Source organism: Magallana gigas, chromosome 4 (genome assembly GCF_963853765.1).
Source record: "Magallana gigas chromosome 4, xbMagGiga1.1, whole genome shotgun sequence".
NCBI lineage: Eukaryota > Metazoa > Mollusca > Bivalvia > Ostreida > Ostreidae > Magallana > Magallana gigas.
This window is the reverse complement of record NC_088856.1, coordinates 42,972,604-42,995,135: the sequence shown is the minus strand read 5'-3', so window position 1 is coordinate 42,995,135 and position 22,532 is coordinate 42,972,604. Positions and strand designations below refer to the sequence as shown.

Sequence of the window (22,532 nt, the reverse complement as noted above, 5' to 3'; positions counted from 1 at the left end):
AATACGTTAAACGCCGTGCGTCTCTTTTAAAGTTATCGCTTAAGACAAGAAGGTTCTATTCTTTGTACCATAGCTTGGCTTTTTTTTTCTATTGTAAAAAGTGTGGGTTATATGTAATACCCCACACTTTTTTTTAACTCCGCCCACTATCGCGAGTAAAAACAGCATCAACAAAGTTGTTTTTAGCGCATCCATAATACTCCACAGTAAGATGTTCCTCCAGATCAAATTGCCAAAAACTCAATATGGATAAATGACTCGACTAACTTAGTTCGTCGAATAAATCTCAATTTTAGCTCGAGACAAAACAATATCGGCAATGGCTTTGTCAGAAAGACTCTATTTTAATATTCCTCACCATGTGTGCGGACAAGTAGAGAAACGCGTGTTAAATAAACTAGAGGTATCCTGTTTAAAGGTTTTATAGAAAGTCAATCACGTGATAGGAAAGTGTTTGAATAGAAAACTTGTTTTTTGAACAGAGTGGATAGCGGTAGCCAATCGAATTAGACATAAACCACTCACGGTTTCGCGACATACATTTCTCAAATAATTTTTTTTTTTGCTTATTGATTGATTTTGTTCAAAATATATATGTACATGATTTTTCAGCCACTTTTAAAAAACATACATTGATACAGAGTATCAAATAAGAATTTGAAAAACTAATTACATTCATCAATTTAAATTTGATTTCAATTGTTTAAACAGAAGCATGTAGGGTTCGTACATATGAAATTGTGTTAAAAGATTTTATTCTTTGAAGCAAATATCAATACTATAGGTCGGAAAATGAATGAATATGAAATAAAAATATAACAATGAAATGTCGATCTATTCATTAAAACAATGACTTTTTTTTTTAGTGAAGAATCATTAATCTTTGTCGGGGATAGAAAGTCATTTTTGAAATTCACGAAGTACATTGTACATATATAAAGACCAGCGCATTGGCACCGTTTTGTTTAGAGGCAAGTGCACTCCCGATATAACTATAATAATAAGATATAATGAATAATCGTAAACTATGGTACAAGTAACTTACCCCATATAATATTGTTGATTATGTACAGATACCCGATGGGCGTGGTCATAACGACACTCGGGAGCTACGCTCCCTCGTGTCATTAAGACCACGCCCATCGGGTATCTGCACATAACCAACAATATTATATGGGGTAACTACTACATACACAAATAATAAATAAGCATTTTTGCACATTAAAAGAATACATAGTTATCTAATTAAAATCATCTTATTTATATCTACGCCATACAGTAGGTGAGCCATTTTACGATTGATTAACCGATAATAGAGTTTTACCGATGAAATTTATGCAGTGTTTGGATTGTGTAATATGTTCTGTTTTATTTGTGGTAACTTAATATGACTGATTAAAACATCTTTTATGTAAGCACTACATGTATTTGCATATGAGCTCAAACTGATCATAAGACGGAGCTTGTTGACGTTCTTTGCCCTGGTAAGGAGCCGTTAAAATACTGTTTAATGGCTACTGGTCTGTGCATCAAGCATTAACAAATAATCGAAGAGTAAATAGAAATATTTATCGACACAGTATTCTATTGGAAACCCCATGGATAGGTTAAACAATGAAATATTGAAAAAAAAAATGTTTTTATTTCTATGAGAAACACCTAACGCTTATCGCTAGAAAAATTAAAAAAATATATGTACAGCAGCCTGTAAGAAAGAAACTCCAATACAAAATTGAAGAGTGAAATCAGTATATCCCCATTTTAAGATTTATTGATACTTTTCAAGAATTTTAATTATTAAGCATTCAAAATCTTCTACGCCTTGAATGTTCAACACATAGAGTGAATCCAGTATATTGTTGGGTATATCGATCAGTATTACTCATCGGGAAATTTGTGAAAACCATCAATTGTTTAGCTAGTTATTAATAATTATTTTTGTTGTTTTCATTTTGGTATGAGGATATACTGCCAAGACAAACATTAATTTAAGAAAAAAAATTAGATAATGTATTGTTGATTTTGCAAGATTCAAGCAGTTGTTGTGCAGTTTAATATTTTAGAGAAGTTTTATTAATCAATATACGTAGGTTTTACAAATTTTGGCTAATGTATAACTTCAGTATAAAATGAAATATTTATGTGTACAGGTCAGGGGTGGTTTATTAAAAAAAAAACCTTTGTACATAATTGAGCGTAGTTAATTCCATTACAAAGTTGTTTGATGCGCTCTGTCGTTAATTAAAAGTAAATTAATACATGTATATTTAAATACATTCCAAAAATATCATGCATTTTCAATTACTTTTAAATGCATAGGCTTGTGTTTATACAATAATTTAAAAGACATTTCAAATAAGAATATGTGGTCTATATATATATGTACAAATTTTGTTTTGTATTTTTCATGTTTCAAGTTTAAAATTAGTTGTGCACAAATTCATTTAATTTTTGAATATTTAATAAATTATGTCCAGTTTTAATAACAACAACACGTTTTTATTTGTTTGTTTGTTTTTTTTTTTTTTATAAAAAGTTATTTACATCAGTGAATCAATTCCTTGTTCATATTTATCAAAACTATGAACAAAATATTTGAAAAAGACTATAAATCGTAGATAAATCAAATATAGATAAAAAAAAAACTGAGTCATGTTTAAATTTTGTTAATGTTTTATTTCATTATGATATGAATTAGATTTAGAAAATATTTCATGCAAGATAAACATGTTCTAACAAATTTAATTCTCTCTCTCTCCCTCTCTCTCTTTTATTATAATGTACATATTACAGAAATTGATTTAAGTACATACATGTACATTAAATGTATAATGATAGATCGTATGATTGAGTCCATGTCAGCTATGAGCCTGTCTGTGCCGAGTCATATATCCAATAGATCTCTGACCGCGGTGCGTCAAATAATTCTGATAGAATTGATTGCGTTTATTCATAATTAAGACGAGAATGCTAATAAAAATATATAAAATATGTTTGTTTCACATACCTTCGTATTTTACGCAACATTTAATAATTGATTTTGATTAGTAATAGTTGTAGTTTATTTTGCACCATTTCCGCGAAATTTCAATAAATAATAAATAATTTTAAAATAATTTTCCTTCTTAGTTAACCGTAGTGATTACTCAGTGAAGAGATTCCTAATTAACTTTTGCTAAACGAGTCTTTTATGTTTTTTTTTAAATTTGCAATCCGTAAGTCATGTTGAAGATAATACAAGTCTTTTGTCTCTTTGTTTGTTTCGTATACATGGGAGAGAGTTCATCAGATGTCCAAATCTGAATGGCGTTGCTCGGGAGGAGTTGAGATTGCTGGATCTTTTGTTGGGCAGCAGACTGTCGTGTGGAACAAAGTGTACAGAACATAAGGATAAGTGCTGGTCTTATGCCTGGAACAAATATACCAACAGATGTATGCTGTACTCTGAGAGATGTTCAAACGAATCTCAAACATTTCAAGAAGAAAACAATTGGGAGCACTATACAGTACAAGGTAAAGGCGTGTGAGTAAAGTAGCGTAGCTAACGATAAATTTGTTGCAAGCAGTTGGTAGGTCAAGACCATCCACTTCGGAGAGGGCATTTTTATGATTATAGTTTATTTTTTTTTTTTAAATTACGGAGACCAGTGTTCATTTTCGTCATAGCTGTAATAAGACTTTAACCTGTGCACGCACAGTTTGATTGAGTAGACTAAACACATACTGAGGAAAAAAGAATTTAATTTACAGCCAGTTATAGGCAGAGATCGGGGAAAAGAGTGTCCGCCCAAGGGGTCAGATGGTGTCATCATTCCCCCGACAATTCTTTTAATATGATTGACAAATGTGTATTGTTTGTATGTAGAATATTTTTTTCTCTGTTGGCTGCTTTTAGTCAGAGTTTGAATCACCAAATAAGCAAATTATATCAAACACCTGCGTAATCAAAGTTCATGCAAACATTCAAAGACACTGCTGGTTGCTACCCTCATCATGTTCCTTTACATGTTTTTTGTTTTCTTTACATTTTTTTTTAATTCGAAGTATATTGAAGGACAGCAAGATCCTCTGTAATACTTGTGTTTTTCTATAACCGTAAAGAAATATGGATCCACTCCACTTACTAAATTTTATGTAAGAAACGGAAGCTCTGGTCATGGCAAATACTTAAAACAAACAATCGATTAATTAACGCTAATTGAAAAAGTTCCAGTAATTGGAAAACAAATTAGTAAGGTTCGATGTTTATGATATCTAAAACAAAAGACAGTTCTCTCCCGTTTATCTGTATTAAAGCACTGATAACGTCGAGTCCATTATTTTAGTAACGGTAGTATAAATGCCTCAAAAATTATATTTAAAACGTTTAATTACATAGATGTATTTCAATGAATTTAAAACATAGACTTGTATACAGTCTATTTCTGTTTTAAAGATTTTTCTAATGAAATGAGCTATTCAACAAAATAATGTATGTCTTTGCTTTTACCATAAAATCTGGAAAAAAATCGCTCATTATTAAATCCGTCATGATTGCACGCTGTCCCTCACGACGTATGTATAGTCCAATTACCCAATCAAGTTATATGGTTCTTGACAAAAGAAAAAATGATTATGTTTTCAATACCCGGTGGCTTTCATATGCATCTTCTTATGAAATTTGACAAATACAATTAATAACACTGTGCCGGATAATTATGCCAGTGCCAAGGTGGCATTTTTGCACCCGCTTAAGCTGCATATATCGAAAAATTCAAATATGCCATTTGATAGACCATTGCTTAAAGAGTTAACAACCACCTTTGTTATCAGTGTATCTCACCTGTCAGGTAAGATATTTACCTTTCAAAAATAAATTCCTATAGGAAAATATTTTTTCCATAGGAAAATCAATATTCCTATAGGTAATTTGAAATTTCCTATCGGAATACAAGAACTTCCTATAGGAATTTCAATTCCGATAGGATTTGATAAAATCCGATAGGAAAACTTAATATCCTACAGGAAAACTACATGTCTGAATCAAATTCCTACAGGAATTACCATTCTCCTATAGGAAATATAATTCCTACAGGACTTTTTAAAAATCCTATAGGATTGTCAATATTTCCTGTAGGAGAGTCAATTCTCCTATGGGAATAATCATTTTCCGATGGGATATTAATTTTTAAAGGTAAATTTCTCACCTGTCAGGTGAGACACACTAAAAACAAAAGTGGTTATATACTCTCTAGACAATTGTCTATCATTTGGTATACATGGATTTTTCCGAAGCTGCATCTTAAGCGGGTGCAAAAATGCCACCTTGGCACCGGCATAATTATCCGGCACAGTGTTTAATAGCTTATTTGTAAGAATGAAGATTTTTTAATGTAAAGAGGAACGGAATTTTGAATGCATATGGATGAACATTGATGTCGTAGATGATCTGTGTATATGTGTTAATCTAGAATTAGAATTTCGAGACAAGATTTTGATATTAATAAAATTCGGCTTGCAAAATCACGTGACTTTTAATATTCCAAATTATCATTCAATTCGGAGAATAAATGGATAAATAGTAAAACGTAACCATGCTTTAAATGTTTCTTACAGAATAAGAGGTAGTTTTGAATCCTCTGAAAAAGTTTCAACAGGAACTTGAAGGGTTGTTTGGATTTGGTATAAAAGGCAGATAAAAATTAGATGAAACAGATTAGACTGAAACTAACATTCAAGTCCTGCGTTTAAGAATTCCAAAAAAAACCATTAATTTAGAGTGAAATAAAACGATCAATTAAAAATACATTAAGTAATTGGTAAGCCTTGCCATGCATAATGTCCATGTTTTATTCAATAAATAAATTAGTTGTTCCTTTTGATATGTCACTGACATGTTTCCGCTGTTTAAAATTTCATTTCAACTTAGTGACATTACTGATGATTTCACTCACTTTTGTGGACAAATAATTGAATAACTCAAGTCTCAAAAAAAAAAAAAAGTAATTTGTGTGTGTGTTTTATACAGAAAATGAAGGTAGATTTTATTTCAGAAAAAAATATTTAAAACAAACCTAGCTCTCGAAGTAAAACCGTTTTCCGTTTTACAAGGTCATTGTGTTGTAATGTTATTGATTTTTGTAATTATAACTAATCATAACTATAATTTCCCTTCTTTAATTATATTAGTGCCAGTTCTTTCGGATATTGCATTGGGAAAACCTGCCGCACAGTCTTCAATGTATCTTAACTATGCAGCCGAGTCGGCGGTGGATGGCAACAGGGGTACAGACATTATCCAAGACTTGTGTTCACACACCGATACAGCTGATACAAATCCTTGGTGGAGGGTGGATCTGCAGGCTGTGTATTGCATTACAATTGTCCGAATACTCAACAGGGGAATGGATATGCATGGAATAGGTATATGTAGGCGTACACAGAAACGCCATTAAAAATAACGTTTAATTTTATACTGTTAAGAGAGAAATAAAAGTGATTTAACAATGTATTTCTTTAAATCAATATTTCACATATCTTAACTACATTTTGAAACACCTGCATATTATTTGTCCTATATTAGATTTGTCCGACCGGCTGCGAGATGTTACAGTCACTGTAGGGCTGACAGAATCTGACATCAACACTCCCTGTGGTTTCTTTGCTGGTCCCGGAAGTTTGTCACAGCTGGTCGCCATCGACTGTCCTACTTCACCGTTTGGGAGACACGTGAAGATTTCCATGACAACCGAGTATCTCAGTCTATGTGAGGTTGACGTGTTTGGTGTTAAGGTCTAATCTTAATCCTACAATACCATGGGGGAGATACATTAACATATCCAAACTATACCACTATCTAACTCTCTACGAAGTTGACGTGTGTAGGGTAAAGGTCTTAATATTAGAATTGGTTATGTCTTAGTTGAATTTGTTAGAGATGCTAATATATTAGTTTAATTGTTACCGTATATCGATATATATTAAACATTTGGCTCGTCTTAATGGGTTTCGTATAATTGGTAAGATGTTTTAAAGAAAATATTCAATAATAATGAATACTATTGTTGTCGGGTGATATACCAACAAAATTAGGTAAACTGTATGAAAATAAAAATCTTATGCAATGGTAGTAAAAAATTATAATATTTTATAAGATATTGTTTGGATATTTCAAAGAAATAACTGTATGTAAGTGGTCTATGGTCTTTAAAAATAACAAAGATATCAACGTTTAATTTGGGTTAATTCTCGTTGATCGACTTTGGACAAGACTGGGATATTGCATTACAAATACGATTTATATGTAGTAGCTTAATAAGAATTAGGTAGAAATGAATTTTGATAAAAAAAAATCTTGAAACACTGATCACACTATGACCACATGCAATCAAGTCACGTGGTTACCGAAAAAGTAAACAAGTTATAGAAACGTCAGGGAAACTGGTTCTGGGATATGAAATGGCTGAACGCGCCCTGACAACATCAATTGCTATTTCATTCGACATTCAACTTGTTTTCTTTCATGGCGTACATTTATGTTTTATCATCTTTGTGTTAATCAATATTGTACATGTAAAATATTGATTTTAATTTGTGTTGGAAGTTAAAGCAACTAAAGGAGTGGTGTAGTATGATGAAAAATAGTTATTGTAATAAGTTATTGTGTTTTTACTTTTTAGGTTTTGATAGATATGTATTATAAGAGTTGTTGTTTTGTTTTTACATTAAAATCATTATAGCATTCAACTTGTTTTCTTTCAAGCCAATAAGTCTCAGACACAAAGGCCGAAAATAAGGTTTTTTCAATCCTTTTACTAGCCGAGCGTTCCCATTCAAATAAACACCAACAAATAGTTACGACTTTAATCAAATTAATACAGGAATTGACATATACACAAGGTAAATAGGTTTGCATGTATACAGCTTGACAGGTCTACTTGTTGACATGTCGACGAATTGACAGGTTTAATTGTTGTAAATTCTACACGTCAACGGGTTGGCAGGTATAGGGAGACAGATTGACAGGTTGAAAAGTAGTTTGATCGACAAGTTTAAGGTGAACATTTTGACGCATTGACAGGTTTTAAGGTAGTTAAATCGACTAGTTTAAGGTAGACGGGTCAATATGTATCCAGAACTAAAAGTAGACAAGTTGACAGGCCGAGAGGTGTGGGGATGACATGCTTGACAGGTCGACGGATTTTTAGTCCCTGTTACTGAAACTCTATTAGTCATACACTGAACATGACCTGAAAAAGACTTCACAATTTTCATGAACGCACTAATTGTTTGTAAATGACAATAGTGTTAATTAGTTTTGGTTATGTTTGGACTATTTTTTCAGAAGAAAACAATTTGCTGTCTGTTTGAACAACACCACCATTTTGAAAATATATAAAATAGTGTAGTTTATTATAATAGCATAATATGATTACTCTATGTAACGCTTCAGCAAATTGGTCTCGAGAGTCACGCGACAGGGCTAAGAAAACCTCGTGTCTCGTAAGGAATAAAAATTATTATCAATCTCTTCGTATGAAAAAGCCCAAATGAACATACAATGTATAATAAAATGATTAAGGTAAATCACTCCTCACGTTTTGATTTCATTGCGCAGATGATCATTATAATATCTTAAATAAATATAATTTTATATATTAGATCATCAAAGAAAGATCATTATTTCATAATTACACAACATTCATAAAGAAAATCAATTTGAATTCAAGCAACAAACAAGTCTTGGGGGAACTATTTTTTCGTGCGGAAGGTTTTATAGACAAAAATGACAGAAACAAGCAATTTTATGAAATTCATTATACCTTTCTTTTCTTTATACTTTATTCATTCTTCACATTTTTAACATTTGATAAGTTTGTGACATGTTCTATAGGTTCTGTGTGACATGTACAAAATTGAATTTTGAGAAAGTGATACACATTTAGCATAACATCATGCAAAGATATAGAAAATGTCTGAATTTGTTAAAGCTAAATTTTGCATGAATTTTACCTTTGAAGCCATATATCTAAAATTTGACATCACTGACCCCATGTTTTATGATATCAAAATGATACTGAATACATATCTAGGCAAATTGAATTGATCTTATAAAATTCTTGATATTCAAAATGTTTTTATTTCAAATCCAATAGTAACTATTGTAGAAAATGAATACTTTAGGTGCAAAAATCCTATATTCAGTGTGACCATTGTGTATCATTAAAGAAATAAGTTTGCTTCATAAAAAAATCTGACAAGAAATCCTAATCAGGCTGAAATCGCAGGTCAAATTAAATTGACCATAACTCCGAGGGATGAACACTGACCTCGCATTATCTTTGTATCTTTTAAGTATGTTTTGTCTACAGATTTCAATGATACACTTCTCAAGAAATTCTTGATACAAGAACATTGAGGAGTGGAATACCCTAAATCTAAATATTTGATTATTTCAATTCTACATAATTCAGAAAAGAAATCTAGCTATTTGTATGCATGATTCGAGTTTGTAACAGAAAGATATAAAATAACATAGACAATCACACATTTATGTTAAAAACTATTTAACTCAACGAATTTAGTATAATTATAATCGTATGTTGCTCGATAAAATAAAAAAAATATTGCATGAATATTCCGAAAAAATGACGATTTATTTCACAAGAAAAATAAAAAATTCTTCCGGTGATGCCATCTTAATATATCTTGGAGGAATATTTTTTATCCGTCATCATTATGCAATAAATGTGCAATGTACCACGTTAGATGTACAGGTTCGTTGAAATTAGTTGATTTGTTCAGGTCTTCTTTAATAAGATAAACCTGATCCTGATTCAAATTTGCAAACGCTTACAAATAAAATGATTTTAATAACCTTTGGGCAGTATGTTACGAACTCCGATTAGATGAAAGCGGTGTCTACTCATGGTTAATTGTCCAGTCATTGCCTGTTAGATATGAATACTTTGAATAACGCAATGACAATTGTCTGACTTCATCCAGGGCTGTCTATTTCAATTAAAACAGTAATTTCACACAACAGAGCAAATCATTGGAAAAACCTTTCTGATTCTGATAGCCTAATATGAATAATAACGAGCCTCTCTACTCTTAGCAAATCAGAAGAAAGGTCAATATCTGACAGCTTTTTTGATGACCAAACTAGATAGAAACGTTAACATCCCATCGAAAGTCCAAGTTCTTATTAAAACGGATCTAACTCTAAAGGAAATCATTTACAGATAATCAAAATTCATGTTTAGTCTTTAAGGTATATAGTATGCATTAATTAATCAAAATTCCAAAAAAGGGTTTTGATACTTTGACGTCCAATACAAAAATATGAAGTGTAAATTGTAAGTTCCTAAACTTGATGAAATGTCTATGCCAATTTATGAAAATGTTTTGCTTTTAACTGTGACATATTCACATGCATCTGAACTGTTTAATATAAATCATAATGCAAAGCACATTGGTCATTTAATGAAATTAACAAAAAAATATTCCCTTAACAAATATGAAATTTTAGATTTACCTTCTGCTTGTTTTGCCATGAATTTTAAAGTCGGCCAGAATATCATATTGTAAATGAAAATAGCCAAACTGTTTGTACAAGAATGAACAGTTTTGGTCAATGACATTCAAAGAGTCTTCTTCAATGACAGTTAACCATCGATAGGCGTTTGCCAGGGCGTTTCCTCGATCTGTACAATATCCACAGTGCTTAATTGGTCCCTTCAAAGTTTGATCTATGTAATCCTTGACGTGGTCTGTAAAACGAGATCCTAGAAATCTATAAATCTTTGAAACTATTATCAATGGAGATTGACACATTTCCTCATAGGTAACACGCATCATTCTGTCCTTGTAACACGATTCAATGTCATTATATAGTGTTACATCTGAAGATATTTGGTCACATAGTTCTTCTGCCGCCACTTGTAAATTCATGACTTCAACATTTTTCTCGAAACGAGAATTTAAAATGCCACGGGGGTCTCGTATTAAGTGAACAATTTTTAGTCCTGGTAACCATGCTAGGAGTTTTTCTGTCATAGACATTGTGAATCGGATTGTTTTAATAGTCCGAGTTTTGGCGGCCAAACATCGTTTGCGCAGCAAATGGACACATTTCTTTGTTGTCTTCATTCTAGAGAATTTTCCATGGAATAATCGAACACACTTGATGTAATCGGAATGTTCGGGTGTAAATGAGGGTATGAATGAATTAGTTAGACCATTCAAGTCAAGGTCTTTAAAGTTACAGGCAAACCAATTGAATATCATCTCTGGATATATTTTTTCAATGTCCCCAGTTGAAAAGTACCTTAAATTAAAAAAGATGCATATATCAGTATTATTAACGTGAGGTGTTGTATTGTATTGTTTAGTACAACATGTTCAATTTTTATTTGGTACTTTTGTCAAGATGCAGGACAATTAAAAGTGATACATACAATGTATGTATGGTTCATATTTTCATTTTCACAGTAAAATTATGTTAAATCATGAAGCAATGCTCTCTCAAAGTTTTCTAAAATCAATTAATTGAAAAAGGCAAACCTTCGAGTTCCATTTAGGAACTGAATGCTTGTTTTGTTTTTGAATTTAAGAAGCGCCGAGGAGAGGTCGTGCAGGGGCTCAAAGAGATAGAAGTCATCATCAATATGGCGTATGAGGTCTGCAGTCATAGTGGATCCGCTCCTGAAGTATGCCACAACGAGTCGCATAGGCGTGGTGTCCTTGGGGTCATAACCGTCTATATTAAGAATAGGAAGACTTGGGATCGGTCTATAAATGGACTATTACTTTTAATTATTATGCTTCTGGTAAGTTTGTCACGATATATTCAAAACCTATTTATTTTTCGCATAGAATACAAATAAATTGTATACTATGCTGTAATAGTGCACGCCCATGCCAGTGTTTCGACTTACAATCTTAAAGAAGCAAAAATCGAACTCAAGACATTAAGGGCGATAGTCAAGTGTACCACCTATTCCGTCTTGCTGGACTTCAATGGTTTCTAGTAGTTTTTAGATATATAAAATCTTGTTATTAAGACCTAATGCATAATTTTAATTTTGGTCCAGAATAGTTTTAAGAGTGACAAGGAGTTCAAAAAGACAGTTTCTAATTAAGTTTTGAACAACTTGTTAATGATTTAACATTTTGTAATTAGGAATCGCTACATGTACCACAGTCATGACGAATTCTTATATGACGCTAATTAGAAAAAATTAAAAGATCATAATGCGATTTATTCTGCTAAAAAAATCGAGTTGCTTTGGAAAGGACTATCGTATATAATTTCTTGAAAAAAAACCCAGTAAAGTTTGGTAATTTTCTGTGATTGAACAGCAACATGCTGAAATATAATCAATTCAGGGTTAAAAAAAGCAAACAAAATGCACTATTCATCAGGGATTATCTTTATTGCCTAAACAACACTGAAACGTAACAGCTAGATGAACTTGGCAAATCAAATCAAATTTCAACTGTTATAGTCAAAACACAAAGTCACAACAAAATAACACAATGTGTTTCGTTGTACATACACGTTGACTCTGGTTCGTGCATTATTTTTGAAATCCAGGCAACTATTTAGAGAAAGTGTATGTTCTATACATAACTATTATTTAAAGAACCATAAAATGATTGTAAAACATACCAGATAAATGTAATGGTCTTGCTTTCGAAATGCATGGCTTGTTGCCCAATATCTCTTTTGTTTTAAACACTGGTACTTCCCCTAAAAATAATGAAATTTGTATTAAATATGTGTCAAATATATTTTATTAACCATAAATGTTTTAAATTTCAGAGTCTTTATTAACGACGATATGATAATTTTTTCTGAACAATACATTAGACCTGTAGTTTAAGTGATAATTTAGTACTTCCTGGGGAATAACCCGGTTTGCGGCAATAAACCTTATAGCGAATATAATGTTTACATTTTAACTCTTCCGGTCAGTCTGTATGATAATACAGTATATATCAGAAAAAAATATTGCATTTGTTACGTATTAGTATTTTTAAGTTATTAAGTTCATTTATATACTTAACACAAGAAAACTCATTTGCCTTTAGAATAACAATATTCAAATTTGATTATATGTTCTTTGTACATTTACCGAATGCGTAATTGATCGTAAATGTAGTCCTAGAAACACGCAAAGTATAAAAGAAGTTAATCATTGTCTATATAAAAATCACAGATGCCCAAGCTATGAAGATGGCTGTATAAAACAAACTGAGTGACAAATCCGACTAACTTTTCATACGGGGGAGGGGGGAGGGGCGGCGGCATGGTGTACAACACTAGGACACTATTGAAGAAATCATATAATTACACTTATTAGAAAATCTTGTGTACAACACTTAGGAAACTTACTTTCTAAGGTAAAACATAAACCCAATAGTCCGAAAACTCCGAGAATTAAATATCGAAATTGACCTTCGACAAACATTTCCACCACCTTCCTTTCAACGGTCAACAGATGTTTCCGTAAATTATCTTTATATGATTCTGAATGTATTTTATCGACCAGCTTTCATCCATTCATTAACTGATATAGATTTACGACAGTTTTCAGCTTTTAACACCTGTCATTTTCATAAAACTAGAATATTGAAGCGTTTCTTCTATATTGTAATGTCTAGCTGAGTATTTACGAATGAATAAGCAAGCTTTCGGGGACGACAATGGCAACAGAAGGTCAAAACTTTATTGTTCGTTTCTTTCCACGGCTACGTTGTTAGGTCAATATTCTATCCCACTGGTTAACAACAATATGTACAGTAATGGAAATTGACAAATCAAAATGCATAAAAGTCTTCTATCATACTATAATTAATGTCTGCCTTCGTTTTGAAAAGATCACTTAATACTATATGTTTCTGCAATCGTTCAAGGCAATATTCTTAAACACAAATATATGACATATAGCCAGCTTCGCAAGAATTACAATAAAACATCTGGCGTGTATTTCTTTGAATGAGATTGCTTTTTCGTATAAGATTTTCAAAAAAGGCAATAAATGGAAGGCTACCTCGGTCACTTTAAGACAAGTGTTCTTATCAATGTCCTATAATCTAGTACATATTTCTTTAAAATATGAACACTATCCATTAAAAGGGTTGTGAACGTGGACATGAAATACGTAGCAAGTACCAATTAATTTAGCTGTAATATTTCTGATTTTAATCACACCAAAAGTGTTTTATAATTAAATGTGCATACCAATTCAAACCTCCAATTTTACATCAACAGTAAATGTTAACAATATCAAGTATTTAAACCAAGCATAGAAAATGTTGAATTCAATTTGAATGCAAACCCAGTAGATACATAAAACATGTTTCCCTGCAGCCTTTTAGCATTGACTACCTGTGAAACTCGCTTAACTAAGTTGTGATTTTTAGTATTATTTTGTTTATTGCCATATGTATCCATTTACGTAGTACATACATATACATGAAATACGAAAAAGTTTAGATAAATATGTGTGTGGATTTTAATTAGTTTAATACCAAATGCATCCTACTGAGAAAACGTAGTTAGGGCAAAGACACACAAATAGCAAAGTGACTAATTTGATCTAACAATACTCTTATTTTTCTAGAAATAATCGGCTATTGTATCATTCAACATGTTTTCTTTAAGTTTAAAAAAAAAAGTGGTAATTGCCGCTTCATTGACCAGAAATCGACAGTGTTTTCTCGGAGATCTGGGTTAGGGTGTTGGTGTAGTGGAATTCTGTTGGGACGTCATAAATTTTACATGTAGTTCTAATAATATTGTGTATCGATCAGAAGTCAAATTTTGAGTTTATTTCATATGTTCCAGATTTTTTTTTTGGTTAAAAAAACCGCCCGAATAAAGGAGCTATGAAATTTTGTGCTGCATGGGAGAATGGACGTCGACAGATCAACGCGAGTAGAAATTGAAAATATAAATGTGTTACATGTACACGAGAAATAAATAATGTGTTTGTAAATGTTAACGGCAAAACTACAATATTAATCGTTATCCTTCATACATGTAATAATATATTTAAATTAGGTATTTTAAGCCCTGCATCACTAGTATTTGATATTAGTTATAGATATTGTTAAATTGCACATATACACAAATTACTTTTATCCAACAGTGGTTAAAAAAGCAAATTTATTAATGTAATTCAATGAACAAATATTCCAACAGAATAATTCGTCAAAAAATTGTTCAGAATTTGGAGACATTCGACTTTTCTTAACAGATTTGTCAGTCTCGTTTTATAATGTTACATGTTATTAGTGCGGCGAAAATTTTTGTGTTTATTCAATCTACCCTTCTAGTTTAATCTAGTTTATGACAGTTTTTCTTCAGGACCATTAAAAATTTTCATGTGTAATTTTTTTTTGGTTTCTTTTAAAGGTCTAAAATCATCATTTATTATAATGTGTAACTTTTATTTGGTCCTTTTTGAAAATATTATTTTAAACTAAGATTCAAAAGTAATTATAATTCTTTTCTAACTGTTATCAATTCTTTTCAAGATTAATTTCACTGGTCACGTGCAGTTAGACGCATCTGTGAGATTTCTCTTCCTAGCTAGATTTACGGTTATCAATTCAACTGTCAAGAAGACACCAAGTACCAATGTGGAATATTAATGATAACCACAGTATCAAAATTCAGTTGACATTCAAAACAGCAAAACAATGCCTCTAAATCAGTTTTAAAAAAGTAAATTGCGTATATATCTATGCTGACATAGTCTCGCTTACACCAGACTCTCGCTCTGAAGATTTGTCGCACGAGTCAAGTTTTAAGAGCGGGAGCCTGAGGTAAGCGAGACTAACGCTGGCAGCGAAGTAGTTTCACAAAATCGCGCAATGTTCGTTTTTGTCATCACGTACATGTAGTGATTACAAACGATTGCTGCTATAGAAGGGGGTTAAATACTTATTGAATGTAAAAAAAAAACCCCACCGTAAATTGTTTCATATATATTTTTTAAAAAGTTATTTACAAATGCTTATTTTGAAAACAATTGTATCATCCTGAGTCGGCATAGAAATGTGAAAAATCGTTATTGAATTTGAGTTTAAGATTGAGTTTAAGTTAAGTGAGGCTCCGATAGCACATAAAAGTACTTTATATGGAAAACCTTAAACTGAACAAAAATATAACTTCTCTTAGTTAACTACAAACAGCTGTCTTTACACATTAGCGATTAAAGCAATTTAATTTCGAGCTTGTCTTAACCATCTCAAAAGAAAGCATTAAGATTAAGTATGAAAAAATATGCTAGCAGTTCAATAATATGCTTCTCCTAAAGATTGATTTAAAGTGTAACCTTTTTTTCTTTTAGAGATAAGAGTCTTGTGACATTTTAAACAATAATGCTCAGTACACTATGACCAACGTGGATCCCATACATAGTTTTTCGCAACCCCGTGATAGTGTTTTAATCCTTAGCGCGATACACCGTCACAATATCATCCTAACGATGATGCATACGATAATTTATCTGTTACGTGTGGTGTATATTACCGTATGAAAAAAATTGCTTTTTCAGACGTGTGATGTCTTCAATCGCAGTCAGCTCTATTTTTGACACAGCCCTAGCATCAACACTTCGGTGACCTAGGTTAAAGCCGACATGAATTCATAAATACGCATTATTTCCCTTTTATCTCCGACTACCGCCATATTACATTTGTAGTTGTCGATTTCTATTGTTCTGCTCATCGCTACACACCCCCTATATAAGGCCAAGAGCTCTCGTCTTGCTTCAACGCATTCAGGAATTTCATACACCCGAACACGTTACCTTGGACGAAAAGACTTGTAAAAACGCGTTTTGAACAAAAATAATATGACAACCACTTCACTGGCAAGATATATCCAATAAACGACGAACAAGACAGACTGAAATCCAGGCGCAGATACTTAAAAAATTCCTCGATAATTGTAGACCGTTTCCCTGTGTATGTTATAACATCGCACATGCGCAAACCACACACTGTGGCAGATCGAGCAATGTCAATTATCGCATGGATTTTGTAAACGGAGTGTTTTTGTAGGAACGGATGGAAACGTTGATGCTTTCTTGGATTTACTATCATTTATCTACTGTGTTGGATGTAGTGTCGGCGGGGTTTTCAAGAAGATGCAGACTTTATGCACTCTATATGAACGACACACGTATTCGATGTGCATGCGAAGTAAGGCAGCACTGTCTGTGCAAAAATAATACGGATACCTTGGACATCCTTTCAAAGAATAAATATATTTGTATTTCATTGATTGTTGTTTTCTTTATTCTTTATTACTACATTTTACTACAATGTGTAGTTTATGCATTTAGAAGTCCGTGCAATGTGAATGCCTCTATCGGAAAGCAACCGACTTTCTCAACCGGTATATATACCCCAGTGGCAGTAGAGGAGCGATCGAAACTAATATGGCGACCAAATGCTTTTATGAATTCATGTCAGCTTTAAGAAAAGTTTCTTGTATATTTCACGCCTTTATATCTACTATAAATACTGTGACCAACATGGATCTCCGATTATCCCGCCATAGAAGTGTGATGGATTTTGTGAAAGATTTAAATTACAAAAATGATGGAAAACCATAGGTGTGTAGTTCATAAAACTACAAATTTTGTTAAATATCAACATGATAAAGGCGCTAATCCTAGCGAAGCGATGAAACAAACATGCTTTGTTTTTTTTCTTCTTTTAGTCCTTTAAAAAGTAATAATTTTTTCACCACCAGTAAGCACCCTTAATCAATATTTTTATTCTCGAATCATTAGTATTTGTTTTATCAAACATTAGCAAATTTCCTCGTCGGAGCTATTTTAAACTAATGAGCATGTGCAACTTGACTAGTTAAGTCGTCGGTATTTTTTAAAAAGGGATTTAGCTCCAAGAAAAATATATTTAGAAGTAAAGAATTATTACAAGGTCTATTTTAGTGAAAATTTACATTAAAAATCTATCTATCTATTTCCAAAATGACGTCCTGCGCAATGTCAAAATATTAATATTATGATTATAACACAACTGGGGTTGAAGACAACATTTATTCCTAGTATGTTAGCCCCCGAAAGAAAAACTCTCAACAGAGGCTACGCGAATGGATTTGTCGTCGGATGACTTAAACAAATCATGCATCATTTTAAATTGTACGATATTGAGTGAAAAATGATTCTTCAACATGTAACCTTGGATTTGAATTTGTGTGTTTTTAATGCGGTTATTGCTGTACAAACTTGTTACTATATAAATGGAATTTAGTGATGTACTCGATTTAGCGGAAGAGACTTAACGTCAAAAACGCTACAAAGACTACACAGCCAAATATAATACGTTTACAGTGCACGTGGGTTACATGTTGTTATCCGTTGTATGCCTTCATAAACAGTCCCGTTGATCTATTTAAAGCAAAATTGGTTTTGATCCATGTGATCAATTTATTATCAAGATTAGATCACACATCAAGATGCTGTTCCTTTCTCAGCACTGCTTTGTAACATCACGGCCTTTGTATTTCCACGTTGCAATGCAGCTGTTACAAATTCCCCTGAAATGAAAAATATAAGCGTGTCGTTAAAAGTTAACTACTTAAAATGCTATCCTAACCACATCGTATTATAATTGATAATTATAAAGTCCTAATTATGTCTTGTAATATAACTTATATCCATTTTGTTCCAGTGTATGAACTTACTTTTTTTTAATTTGAATAATGGAATACACGTTCACCAATAATGAATGATTTAAAAACTTCAAAATGAAGGAAATTGGAAGGAAAAGAAATTAGGATACGAACACGCAGGTTGCCTCTGGAAAATTTGGACACTCGGCATAGTCACAGGCTGCAACAAAGCAGTTCATCGATGAGCAATCTGAAAGAGAAGGGGGACTGTTGAGCGTGTGGTGTTCATTGTACTAAAAAATCATGTCTGTTAAGTATATCAAAGGCAATCTAAATTGTGTAATAAAGGTATATATATAATTCAAAAAACGTTTTTTTAGTCTTGATATTGTATATTTAAATAAAGTTACCTTTTGGAACATTTTGACTTTTTACTGTTTCCAAAGACAAAAACACCACCTATAAAGTGTGTTTAACGTTATATTTGATATTAAGCTATACAACTTTATATATATATATATATATATATATATATATATATATATATATATATATATATATATATATATATATATATATATGTATACACACACAACAGAACATCTTTGTTATTTGAAAAACACTTCTTATATTTTAAAATGCGAAATATTTTTTGCAAATCTATTACAGTAATCTTTTTACAAAGCACTTAATCAAATTCATCATCAGAAAAAGTACAAAATCGATATTGTCGTCAGTTAATTGTTAGTCCATACTTTACTCCACTCATTGAAAGAAACAACACTAATAATTATATGTATCACAGCACACTGTGGTAAAAAAAAGTTCCGTTTCTTCGAGATAGTTCGAAATGAGCCAAAATCAAATAATAACAATAATAAATATAATTTTATGAAAACTAGTGACTATTATTTGTTTATTTAATACATGTGATGTATACTATAGCTACTTGAGTAATAAATCTTTGCTTTATCAACGGGTGACGCTCAGACATTTTTTGACAAAGCCTTCAACTTCAACGCCTTAGTGACCTAGTTCTTGAAGATTTATCTGTATATATCCAATATCTATTTTTACAACTAAAAATTGATTAAAAATGGAATTTGTTAGATTTTTAAAAATGAAGGAAAACAAATATGTGTGTGTTATAAATAAAATTACATATCACATTAGCTATTATGGAATCAATCCTGACGACGCGACAGAGAAGGAACACTTTGTTTGTGTTTTTATTGTTTGTGTTTTTATGGCCTTCACAAGCACTTGACGAAATAATGTATCATAAGATATAGTATACTACCAATGAGCACCCTTAATCAATATTTTACCTTCGAATCATTAGGTCTGGTATTTGTTTTATAAAACATTAACAACTATTCCTCATTGAAATGGTTATAATTGCTCGGCAAATCTCAAAATAAATTTAAACTTGTTTGATAAAGCGAATATAAAATCACACAAATAGGTTATCCTTGAATAATCTTACACGTATAGTGTCAACTACCAGTGTGTAAACCTTTGCTTTATCAACGTATGATCCTTTATCAAATACTACCGGTCAGATATTTTTGACACAATCACTCGCTTCAACGCTTCAGATACCTAGCTTTGGAGATTTTCCTGTATATTTCATATCACTATTACTACTACTACTTCTACTACTACCGAAAATTGATTAAAAATGGAATTTATATAAGAGTTAAATTACAAAAATTAAGGAAACCCTATAGGTGTGTAGTTAGTAAAATTGCGAATCGCAATAACTATCAAGGAAGTAGATTTAATTCTGACGACGCGATGAATTACTGACGACACAATGAAAACAGAATGCTTTGGTTGTATTTCTGTACACAAAAACTTTTTAAAATAATGCATATAAAAACTTGTATTGACCACCAGTTAGCACCAATAATCAATATGTTTTATGTCGAATAATTTGTTTTTGGTTTATAAGGCAATTGTTCCTCATTCGAGTCATTTTAACTTAACAGGCATCAGCAACTATGTGCATGCCAACAAAATAGCCTATTCAAGTCTAAAATATGTCAATTTGAGTGATTAAGCTCTATAAAAAATGATTTTGAGATAAAAACAAATTCAAGGTCTCCTTCTTTAAAAATTTTTAATTAAGGTGGTACGGGACACCTTGATATTGGGAAGAACTTCATAATAACAAATAAATGAACATCATTCAAATATTAAACAATAAAATCAAGTCTAGATAAATTAATGTATAGTTACCTCACACCATAACACAATTGGTTAGAATGTTAACTACAATCAAATCATGTGGGGCCTTTTATAATTCTCACTTATTCAACAATATTTAAAACATATTTTTGGTCAAATATTATGAAATTTATAAACTCTAATGCGGTGAAAGTATTCGGATTATAATGTACTTCTATCCTTTTAATATCGACAGGTGTCCCATACCAGTTTAACAGCTATATTTATCTCTGAAATTGCGTAGGGTCACAATAACTGCATAACACAACGTTGCTAAAAGATTATTTCGTGTCATTAAAGGAGGAGTCTCAAAAGCTTGATAATATAAATAAAATCGTATGACATAAATATATATCCATAATTCGTTGATTTTATACTTGCTTCATCTAACTCGCTCAGCAAGCCTTGCGAATATATACATTATTTCTACTCGTTGGATAAAGCAAATATAAAATCACACAATATAGATAGCATCTTTATTATAAATCTCATGAAATTTGATGCGAAATAATACGATACTTTCTAAAATCTGCCTTATCCGCCTGTTTTATTTGAATTATTCTTCCACTTTGTAAACAGGAGATTTGTCATTTTCTGCACTTTGACGCAGATTATAAAAATACTATAAATTGGCATTGTCCTCCAATTTTAATTTGTGACTAGTTATATCATTTTTACCTTGTACATGTTTGCAAGAAATAATTTATTCAACCATCTGGGTTTTAAAGATCGAAATAAATTAAAATGCACAAAACTGCTATCTATTTGGAGTATAACAAACATATTTTGGTACATGTACAATGGATTCATTAAAGATTAAAGAAGAGTAACCGTGATAATAACTTACTTCTGTGTGTCAATTTTCTAAGGGTAACACTTTTTCTTAAAGCATATTCCTATAAAACTGTTTTGACCACAATGCAATAACAACGCAAAATCACGTCGGCAGTGCTCATCTGCAGAACTATGAAATGATCGTTTAAAAATTTAATTTTTTTTTAAAGGAAAATTTCAAAATCAGTTTTTTTGTTGTTGCGTATGTTCGTAAATTGCACCGAAACAATTTCTAGAAATGTATAAATAAAATGTTTAACTGAATTCCGCAAAAACATGCACAAGAAAACTTAGGTAGGCCACCTTAGATCCCACACACATTATATAAATACATTTGTGGTCAACAAATCCTATAATAACATTTCCTTATATTTATCTTCTTATACATAAAAATAAAATTTTGTCGTTTCGTTAGAAAAGCACAAAAATACAGCACAATTCTACTAGTCTTTGAATTTTCATTTCAAACAAGATTTCACTTAAATAATTTATATCTAGAATTTCACTACAATATAATCTACATACCACAGAAAAAAATAAAATTGATTTCATCCTTATGAAGTCTTACCTTCTTCACAAATTATTTAATTCTTCAAATAACTTAAACATCAATATAAATATATGGAGAAATTAAACATACAGCTGCTCTTAATGGTGGTCAATGTACCATAAAGTTGTAATGGCTCCCATTATTAACCCTCTCATGTCACATATTGCAAGTTTCAGACAAAAAAGGGAAGCTTAAAATATGTTACATTTATTGGTTTTTACAGAAACTATTTTTCAAAGAATTATGGTTATCAAAAAATAGGTCACTATTAGATAAAAT

The 22,532-nt window shown here is 31.4% G+C and overlaps 2 protein-coding genes and 1 long non-coding RNA gene across 3 annotated transcripts; 1 reads left to right on the top strand and 2 right to left on the bottom strand.

The window, feature by feature from the left end:
- The first annotated feature begins 3,249 nt into the window (after nucleotides 1-3,249).
- Nucleotides 3,250-7,652, top strand: LOC105338136 (fucolectin). The gene is made up of 3 exons (XM_011443131.4): nucleotides 3,250-3,513; nucleotides 6,169-6,402; nucleotides 6,563-7,652. The coding sequence occupies exons 1-3, from the start codon at nucleotides 3,435-3,437 to the stop codon at nucleotides 6,775-6,777; spliced, it is 528 nt and encodes a 175-aa protein (XP_011441433.4). The 5' UTR covers nucleotides 3,250-3,434; the 3' UTR covers nucleotides 6,778-7,652.
- A 2,676-nt stretch (nucleotides 7,653-10,328) lies between these two features.
- On the bottom strand, nucleotides 10,329-13,480 carry LOC105338154 (carbohydrate sulfotransferase 1). Its single transcript, XM_020071385.3, has 4 exons — nucleotides 13,379-13,480; nucleotides 12,653-12,733; nucleotides 11,545-11,740; nucleotides 10,329-11,308 (listed from the first exon to the last, which is right to left on the bottom strand). Exons 1-4 carry the CDS (start codon nucleotides 13,452-13,454, stop codon nucleotides 10,513-10,515), a joined length of 1,149 nt encoding a protein of 382 aa, XP_019926944.3. The 5' UTR covers nucleotides 13,455-13,480; the 3' UTR covers nucleotides 10,329-10,512.
- A 4,820-nt stretch (nucleotides 13,481-18,300) lies between these two features.
- On the bottom strand, nucleotides 18,301-22,263 carry LOC105338137 (uncharacterized). The gene is made up of 4 exons (XR_901756.4): nucleotides 22,229-22,263; nucleotides 19,051-19,099; nucleotides 18,815-18,890; nucleotides 18,301-18,565 (listed from the first exon to the last, which is right to left on the bottom strand). It is a non-coding gene; the product is annotated as an uncharacterized lncRNA (long non-coding RNA).
- Between the last annotated feature and the right edge of the window lie 269 nt (nucleotides 22,264-22,532).

What these genes read in the sequence shown, in the direction of transcription:
- LOC105338154 (XM_020071385.3), bottom strand. Translation starts at nt 13,454, where the DNA reads ATGTTTGTCGAAGGTCAATTTCGATATTTAATTCTCGGAGTTTTCGGA. An exon ending in TTTATGTTTTACCTTAGAAA is followed by an intron (nt 12,734 to 13,378) that starts GTAAGTTTCCTA and finishes CATTATTTTTAG; the next exon opens with GGGAAGTACCAGTGTTTAAA. An exon ending in AAGACCATTACATTTATCTG is followed by an intron (nt 11,741 to 12,652) that starts GTATGTTTTACA and finishes TTCTTAATATAG; the next exon opens with ACGGTTATGACCCCAAGGAC.
- LOC105338136 (XM_011443131.4), top strand. Translation starts at nt 3,435, where the DNA reads ATGCTGTACTCTGAGAGATGTTCAAACGAATCTCAAACATTTCAAGAA. An exon ending in GGAGCACTATACAGTACAAG is followed by an intron (nt 3,514 to 6,168) that starts GTAAAGGCGTGT and finishes TAATTATATTAG; the next exon opens with TGCCAGTTCTTTCGGATATT. An exon ending in AATGGATATGCATGGAATAG is followed by an intron (nt 6,403 to 6,562) that starts GTATATGTAGGC and finishes GTCCTATATTAG; the next exon opens with ATTTGTCCGACCGGCTGCGA.